The sequence below is a fragment of the Cynara cardunculus genome (assembly GCF_001531365.2).
Source record: "Cynara cardunculus var. scolymus isolate 2C chromosome LG 1, CcrdV1, whole genome shotgun sequence".
NCBI lineage: Eukaryota > Viridiplantae > Streptophyta > Magnoliopsida > Asterales > Asteraceae > Cynara > Cynara cardunculus.
The window spans coordinates 8,056,842-8,066,163 of record NC_037528.1 but is presented as its reverse complement, the minus strand read 5'-3'; the positions used below and the strand labels follow the sequence as shown (position 1 = coordinate 8,066,163).

Sequence of the window (9,322 nt, the reverse complement as noted above, 5' to 3'; positions counted from 1 at the left end):
GAGGTGATCAAACGGGCTCTCCGAACGGACTTATAGCAGCAATACCAGCCAAAACCTCTGATGAGACCTATCCATCGTACTATCACTCTCCAGTCTCCACTATTAGTATTAGAGATAACATATGAATTAGTTAATTAACCCTCCATTAGGCTAACTGGTATAATTAATTAATAGATCAAAATTAAATGGGTCTAGGTTTAAACAGGAACTCCTTATGGCTTTTAATTATTTGGGCCTAATAGAAGCATTTTGCACTACAACCACCAGCCCAACAGAATAATCTGAAATTTGCCCATAAAATTACAAGAAACAACACAAAAAGGTTACACTACAAGTTTATGGAAAAAATTATGATGGCATCTATAAGTTTTAGAGCATAAGGACCAAGATTTGAGCGGGTTTAAAATAAAAGGACAGACGTGTGCTATGTCGGGCTCTAAGTCCTCAAGTGTGGATAGAGGTTGTCAAATTGTGACCGACCTAACTCGGGACTGGTTATGGTCTGACGAGTCAGGACCGGATTACACTTTTTACTGAATTTCAAGACTTGGCCCCACCTAGGATTCAGATCGGTTATTTTTAGGTCTGAGTTTTAAAAAATTAATTAATTTTTTAAAATTATAATACACGTTTTTAGAAATTTTTATAAGATTTTCGAGTTGTTTTTTAAAGTTTTTATCTATTTGAATATATTATTTAAAGTGTATTTTAATGTTAAATTCTAAATATCGTAACTATAAAAAACACTTATAATATTTTTGTATAAAAATGATTAAAAAAATGGACGGACCAACCTGATAGAAATAAGACCGAGACTAGTTAATGCACCTAAGTCGATCCCATAACTTTGTATCGCAGCTCGCACTGCCTGACTGACTTGATTTTAAAAATATCGATTTAAAGCAGTCCAGATGTGAGCATCGGGCAGGTTTGGACCCTCAATGGCTCTTTTCATTCACCTGCATGTTCTCATTAGTTTATTTATTTTAATTTTAAGCGTTAAAGCCTAAAGATTATTATTTATTTATTTTATTGAAATATTATTATTTTATATTTTGTTTCCACAAAATTTTCATTTGAACCCTGCACTTCAGATATTGAAGTTTTTGCCACAAATTTGCTTAAGGTTTGTTTGTTTTATGAAAAAAAAAAACTCTTAATACCTCTTAAGTTTAAATAGGTCAGACGTTTTTATTTTCAAAGCGTTTGATTTTTTTTAAATAAGAGCTGAAAAACTCTTATAGTCCTCTGATTTTTTAAGTGGTAGTCTAAACCCTTAATGCGTTCTTATTCGCACACGAGGACACCATATCGATCTCTCGCTTGATCTCCAGCTACCAAATCATATCGATCTATCCAAATCATACAATCTGGACACCATATCAATCTCTCGCTCGGTCTCAAGCTACCGATCTATCCAAATCAATCTCTGCAAATCGATCTCTCCTATATATGAGTTATTTTCTGAGTATGATCAAACCAACGAGCAAGAAGATGTTGGCAACACAATTAATACAAAATGAATATCGATTCTAGTCCTTATGAGACTTCTTTCGTGTTTATATTGATTCAGATTTCAGACTTCAGACGTAAAAACAAACGGTCTGACTGATTCAGATTTCAGACATCAGCACCACCTCTTATAAATCAGAAGTGAAATCAGACTTGGGTTGCTCCTTGCTAGCAACTACCTAGTTCTCGTTCAAGTTATTTTTGTCCTTTTGGCGTGGTTTGAGGAGCTTTCGGCCTCTCTGTTTTTAGTATTTTTCGGTTTTTTGTTTTGTTTTTGTTGGTTTTGTTTCATCGGGTATTCGTTTTTCTATGTCTCGCAGATTTTGTTGTTTTTGTTATCTTTAACCTTATACCCTCATGTTTTTTTTATTGCTTTTCAAAAAATAGGTGTTTTGACATGATATATTTATTTCTGTATATTTATTTATGGTTCGGTGATTGGGGTTTTGCTTATGAAATTTAACGCAGGGGCAACTCAAAAATGGATTAAAAAAACGCAAGTGGGGCATTCCGAGAATTGAACTCGGGACCTCTCGCACCCTAAGCGAGAATCATACCACTAGACCAAATGCCCGCGATGGCTAATTTATTTCAAATATTTATAATAAATAATAGCTATTGTTGTTCAACACACACAATGCTTCACAACTTTTACTACCTCATGTTATCTTATATTCAATCTTTTTTCTTTCTTCTTCAATTTTTAAGTGTTTGAAGCATCTTGATTTTAATATTTTATTTTATAAGTTGTATTTACTTATAATCTTGAATTTTAATTAATATACATCAATGAATAAAAATGGTTTTTAAAAGTTTTTATTGAATGCTTATAGATATAATCTATACTATATTATAAAGCATTTGATAAAAATCTTAAAACCCATTTTTTTATGCATGAAGTACTGTATATTGATGCATATTACTTAAAATTTAAGATTACAAGTAAATTATGCATAAGTACAACTTATTAAAGATTCATGTTTGAATTCGTGTAACTAACTGCGGATAAACATAATCAAATAGAGGATAAACATTTCATTTTAAAATATAAAAAATTTAAAATACAATTAGGATAATTATTAAGTTTTAACAAAATAATTAACTATTATCTTTATAAGAAAATTATATTACTAAACCAAATATAAATTACTTCGTTATTGAACTTAAATTAAATTATAAATAAAAAATTTGAATTAAAAAATTACACAAAAAATAAGAAATTTTAAATAGTTAATTTGATACTAATATCGATATAATTTTATCAAAATTTTATGATATATTCAAATTTATATTTTATTCAAAAATAAAAATATCATCGTTTTTTCAAAATCACATAAGACCATATTATAACATCAATTGAGATAAAGAATAAAATAAAATATTAAAATCAAGATGTATCTCGTTGCATTCCACGAGTATCCTTCTAGTATTTATATAAATCAATTTAATTTCACCTGATGAATTATGAATACATTTAATTTTTATATATATTAAAGAAGAAACCATTATATATGATGTGCTTCTTCTAAAAGTTAGGAGCTCCTTTTATCTCTAATATTTTTTTTTAAATACTAATCAAGTTAAAGATTATTACGCCTTTATGGGCAAATTGAATGTTTCATAATAAATGTCAGTTTTTTGGTAATTTTGCATTCAACTTAAGTTTAAACTCCCAAACTATTCAACTTCTTGATAAGCATTCAACTTAAGTTTAAACTCCCAAACTATTCAACTTCTTGATAAGCAGTCAACTTAAGTTAACCTCTTAGACTATTCAACTTATTTATAGACGTTCATTTTATTATTTATTGCAATTGATTTACCTTCTCCAACTTTTTATCTCTCCATCTCTTTATTTTTCAATCTCTTCCTTTCCATTTAGTTTTGACATAAATTGTTATCAAGAAACAATTGCTTATGTTCTCGAAAACATTGTAATACGCACCTACGTTTTCAACCAGGACTATTTCAAAGCGAAATATTAGTACGGTGAAATTTTGACGCGAATGATAATTTTATATTTTTATGCCCTTTTCTCTCAGTTGCTCAAATTTTGATCTCTCGTTATCTTTATTTCTCAATCTCTTCATCTCCATTTAGTTTTGGCATTCAAGAAACAATCGATTATGTTTTTGAAAATATTCACACGCACCCAAGTTCAACCGGGACTATTTCATTGTGGAAGATTAGTACGGTGAAACTTTGCTGAGAATGGCATTTTATATCTTTCTGTCAATTTATCTCGATTGTTATAATTTTGGTCCCCGTATTCGTTTCTACACACGAATACAAACAGTTTGTTTAAATGTTCGAGGGTTTTTTCGGTTTGAATTCACATCAACAACATTCTCTATCCTAAAGAAGATAAAGATAAAAAAAAATTCTTCTTTATGTTTTCTGCAACTGCGTTCATCAAGTGAACTTTTTTTACTCTGCTATCTTATCATGCACCTACCTATGCAAATTACAATGTTTTTTTATGTCTTAAAATTTGTATTTTTGTAACTTAAATAAACTCTTTGTAACCCAAATGGGTTTTATTAGGATTTGCAATTAATCAAGTGTTGACAAAGGTTTCACGAAGTAGTTCATTTTCCAAGCTCAAACAATTTTTTTACAACATGGTCGTAAAAGTATTGCCAAAAAAATTAATATCGATATTTGTGAAAAATGCTAAACTAAGAAAATACAAAGTAAATAAAAATAAAAGTTTTTAATTTTATTAAATGTTGTTTAAACAATAGTTATTATAAATAAACCATAATATAGAAAATGAAATAATTAATCTTTAGTGAACACTTTTTAATTTGAAGTAAATAAAAATAATAAAAAATTAAGTGAATTATTTAAAAAAGAGTTTGATGTTGTACAAAATATAGCTACGTGTTTGTATTATATACAATTATACATATATGTTATATAAGGTTATGATTAAATTCAGTTCTTATTTGAAACAAGTTTGAGGTTTCAATGAAGGATATTTATCCTTATCTGTCACAACTTTAATAAATGTATTGTCTATTTTAGAATTTGTATATTTTTCAGATTTCAATAATTGGATTATTTATTTGACAAATTATAAATTTATGTTTTTTTCCATATGGTGAAGTAAGAATTAAGTTCGTTCCATTTTCTGAACTATGACCAAAAGTCTTAATCGATAAGAGGGAATGAATATGGTAAAAATAAAAAATCTTACCCGGTAAGAGTGAGACATGACCAAGAGTCTTACCCGGTAAGTGAGGGCGACAACTCTTACTCGAGTAAGCGCTTACCGGGTAAATTGTTGCATATGATACCGTTTTAGTGGATTAAAAATCTTATCCGTTGAGTAAATGGTGGTGTTAAATTTACCGGTAAGTGCTTACCGGGTAAGTGCTTGGTAAACGTCCCCTTAATTAACTTTTTAGTTACTGGCTCAATTGATGATATAGAGGCCGGCTAATAAAACTTTACAATTTTACATATGGATGATTAGATTTAAAAATGTAAAACAGTATAATACTTTTAGAGAATTTCTCAATTTTCAAACTATGTTTTTGAAAGACATGTATTTTGTTTGAGGATGTCTAATTTTCTTTTGTAATTATTGTTTTTTTGTTTGAAATAAAATATTATGAGGGGATTATAACTTTTTGTCTAGAACAAAACTCTTTTCGAGACATTATTTTATTTAATAAAATAAACAAAAGAATGTATAAAATTCCAGTTTAATATTAAGACAAATTACTTTTCATAAATGAAAAATATTTTATGTTCACATCTGACTTTTCAACCACAAAGTTCATATTAGCATAAAGATTAAGGGGGTGTTTGGTTGGGGGTATTAGACAATAATTAATGGGAATGATATTGATTGTATTAGTTTGGTTCAAAAAAGGAATGAAAATGAAATGATTGATGATGTTTGGTTACAATTAATGTAATCAGTCATTATAATAGAAAGGTCAAAAAACCATTCCACTCCAAATTGGGTGGAATGAACCAAATTAATCAATCCCATCGCCTCCTCCAACATAAACAACCTCTCATCGTCTTTAGTTCAATACGTTGAAGAGATGAGTCCTCTTACCATCTTGAAATTCATTATGTTGAAGAAATCTCTCGTGTTCCTCATCATGTGGGTTTGTTTCTATCTTCGATTTTGTTTGATATGTTCTCTGTGAAACCCTAGATAGATGCTAAAGAAATCAATCGATTTCTTTGTTTCTCATATCCGATTTTCTTCAGTTCAATACGTTGAACAAATCGAYCGATTTATTTGTTTCTCATCTTCGATTTTCTCATGTCCTTGTGAAACCCTTGATAGAAATCGAATTTGGGTTTTAAGAAGGAATCGGGATTTGGGTTTGTTTCTCGTCTTTCCATTTTGTTCGATTTGTTCCTTGTGAAACCCTTGATAGAAATCGAATTTGGGTTTTAAGAAGGAATKAGATTTGGGTTTGTGGAGATGACATCCTATCAGGTTAATACTTGATATAAAAAATATAAAATAGTGAGMTGTGGATGTGTTTTGTGTTGGTGAAGGCTGGAAGAGTGAGCCCCCATCCCATATGTCTGTTGCCGGCGGAGATTTTAGAGGGTTAGGTAGCGTGGTGTTAGGGACGATGGTGAAGGGAGGGATAAGAAAGAAAGAGGAGGGTGTTGTTGGGGGTTTTCGATCGGAGCAGGGAAAAGATCGGCCAGATGACTGTAGATGGAGGTTGCTGAGTGGTGGTGGTGGTTGTGAAGAGAGCCAGAGATGGTTGGGGGAGGGTCATCATAGGGACCAAAACCGCAGTGGTGGTGGTGAATTTCGTCCCAGCCTTCATCTGTGTTCTTCGTCCCAACCTTCATCTATGTTCTTCATCATTGTTCCACCTTCATCTATGTTCTTCAAAAAATCGATGTGATGTTTCATGGCTATAGTTTGGATAAGAAACAAGAAGAAAAATAGAGAGAGACTGTTATTGTAGGATGAGTTTTTTTAAACCATACATCAACAATGGAAAGTAATATAAAGCAATATAATATAATAAAATGGATATATTGATTTTTATTCCCTTATATATTCATTCCTATTTTCATTCCGATTCCTTGAAATGAACCAAACGCCCCCTAAATTGACGGTTGAGTGTCTGTCCATAAATAAAAAACCTAATAATTTTCATATTAAAAGAATCTAAAAATATATATAATTTATATCTAAAATATTTTTAGTACATTTGTTGTTTTATATTATATTTTACTAGTTAATTAACAAATTATGTTTCTTATACTGTAATTTATCGTGCTTTCTGACAAAAAAAAACGTTATCGCGCTACGCGCAGTGCATGCACTAGTAATTATTAAGACAAATAATATGTAAGTTTCAATAAATCTTATACAACTAAATCACACATTTAGAAATCACATCACCTGTGGTAGATCCATGCGCTAAAGACGATGATGAGAACTGCCCCCAATCTATAGATGATAACGGGCTCGGGGAATACCATGGACTCCCATCCCCATCGGGCAATAGGATTATATCCCCATTCCCATCAAGGAATCGTTGATATTTTCCCGTGTACATAATTTTTTTTACGTAATACCTTTATGCATACATTATATGTAAACACCAATTTCATGTTTAAATGACATAGCATGTTAAACTTTTAGTAAACTGTTTTTAGTTATTGTATATGTATAAGGATAACATCAAATAAAATCCGTTCAAACATAAATATATCAATTACAACACTTAATAATTAAAATTTTATACAACTACATTAGTGTCACCAAAATGATCCCCACAAAAAAGAAATCAATAACGTAATCCTCTTTACAACTTTATATCATCGAAATTTGATTATTATTATTATTATTATTATATATATATATATATATTATTTTATGGGTTTCTTACTTTTTTATTGTTATTATATATATGCATAAACTTTTTTAATTAGTAATCAGGGTATCGCCATCTCTGAACGACTTGGAGATTCCTAGGTCAGACCAGGTTCACGTATCAAGTTCTTCGTCGGGTACGGGTTCTTTTTGTTATCTCTACACCAAACACGTCAATCCTAACAAAGTTAAAAAAAATATATCCTCACCTTAACGAGTCGTGCCTGTAGCCTTGCACCCGACGTCCAAGACTCCAATTTGTGCTATCCGTCCCACTGGATCCACCACCTCAAACTGCACACTCGTCATTCTTCAACCATTCTGTACTTCAAAATCGGGATTCGAAGGAATACGTCTCATGGAGTCGGGGTAAATACCAATAGATTTAAAACATGAACCGGTGAGATCCAATATGGGTTAGAATTGGGTATAAAGTTATATAAAATACCACATCTATGGTTATATATCCAACTAACATTTTCTTTCACCCCTTCGCTCCGAATCTTAATTAAAAATTACAAAAACAAAACAATGCATTCAACACAATATATCACAAAATTGGAAATTTTCTTTTAAACGAAAAAGATCGGAATCAAGATGCATATCTTACATCTTGTATATGTCTCATAACTTATGTTCACCTAGTGATGGTAGTTTTGACCTTTGAGAATGGTCCAAGCTCTATAAAGTTGCTCAACCAGCACCACTAATGCAATCTCATGATTAAGGACCAAAGATGACAACTTTACCTTCACATTGGCTCTCTCCCTCAATTTCATTCCATGCCCATAAGCCCCTCCGATGCAAAACACCACTCTTGAACAACTTCCAGCATCCCCAATCAAGTCTGCCATTTCCTCTGATTTCAAATCCTTCCCATTCTCATCCAGCATCACCACCCAATCATCTTGTTTGATGAAATTCATGAAACCCATCTCTTCGTTTTCGATCTGGACCCTCCTGTCGATTGAATTCTTGGGGTTCGATCGGATTCGGAGGTCGTGAACCGGGCAGTAAAGTTTGAGCTTTTCCATGTAATCCTTGACTATCAACTGAACTCCTGGGGATCTAGTCTTGCCAACTGTTAGGATGTGGATTGGGAGTGGTTTTACGGATTGGCCTGTGTATTTGGATCCTCTAGTTTTGGCACCAGAATCAGGGACGTGGTGGTTCTTCATGTTGACAGTGGTAAAGACACACATGGCCATTCCCTTATCCACAAATACAAAAGGGTAATTTCAATCATAGGGTTAGCAAACGTTTAAGGGGCCAATTATATGCTAAAATCTCAGAAATTTTGGGGGTATTTTCTTGTAGGCATTTCGTCGAACATATAGCGAGCAAGTAGGAAAGACTTACAAGGGAAAGGTTAGAGAAACAAAACGGTCCAAGTAGACCCTCGCAAAGGGTGAGCTTCCGCTTTACTCAGTTCCAAAAGTCCCATTTTCGACTTTAACCAATGCTTTAATATTATTTATCAAAAGAGACAAAATTATTAATTTAGAGAAAATAAATTAGAAATATATTTTTCATATTTTATTATAAGAAAATTAATATTCCAATTACATATTTTCTACTAATTATATCACTTTTATGAGTTATCAAATTATAGTCTTGCCCGGCTGCATATGGGTTTGATTAACTGCGTGTGAAATTTAAACAACTCAACCTAATGTTTTACAAATAAGTTGAATCATACTAGAAGAGTACTCGCGTAATGCAGCGAGATACATATTGATTTTAATATTTCATTTTTTTCTTTATCTTAGTCGATGTTATAGTATGGTTTTATTTGATTTTGAAAAAACGATAATGTTTTTATTTTTGAATAAAATATAAATTTGAAGATATCATAAGAATTTGACAAAAATATATCGATATTAATATCAAATTAACTATTTAAAATTCTTATTTTTGTGTAATTTTTTAATTCAATTT

At 31.2% G+C, this 9,322-nt stretch overlaps 1 protein-coding gene and 1 non-coding gene across 2 annotated transcripts; both read right to left on the bottom strand.

Moving 5' to 3' along the window:
* Positions 1–2,014: 2,014 nt before the first annotated feature.
* Positions 2,015–2,086, bottom strand: TRNAP-AGG. Its single transcript has one exon. It is a non-coding gene; the product is annotated as a tRNA-Pro (tRNA).
* A 5,806-nt stretch (positions 2,087–7,892) lies between these two features.
* Positions 7,893–8,761, bottom strand: LOC112523324 (putative RNA methyltransferase At5g10620). Its single transcript, XM_025132880.1, has 2 exons — positions 8,744–8,761; positions 7,893–8,595 (listed from the first exon to the last, which is right to left on the bottom strand). The coding sequence occupies exon 2, from the start codon at positions 8,590–8,592 to the stop codon at positions 8,026–8,028; it is 567 nt and encodes a 188-aa protein (XP_024988648.1). The 5' UTR covers positions 8,593–8,595; positions 8,744–8,761; the 3' UTR covers positions 7,893–8,025.
* Positions 8,762–9,322: the final 561 nt, after the last annotated feature.

Excerpts from the sequence above, each read along its gene's own strand:
- LOC112523324 (XM_025132880.1), bottom strand. The coding sequence starts at position 8,592 with ATGGCCATGTGTGTCTTTACCACTGTCAACATGAAGAACCACCACGTC.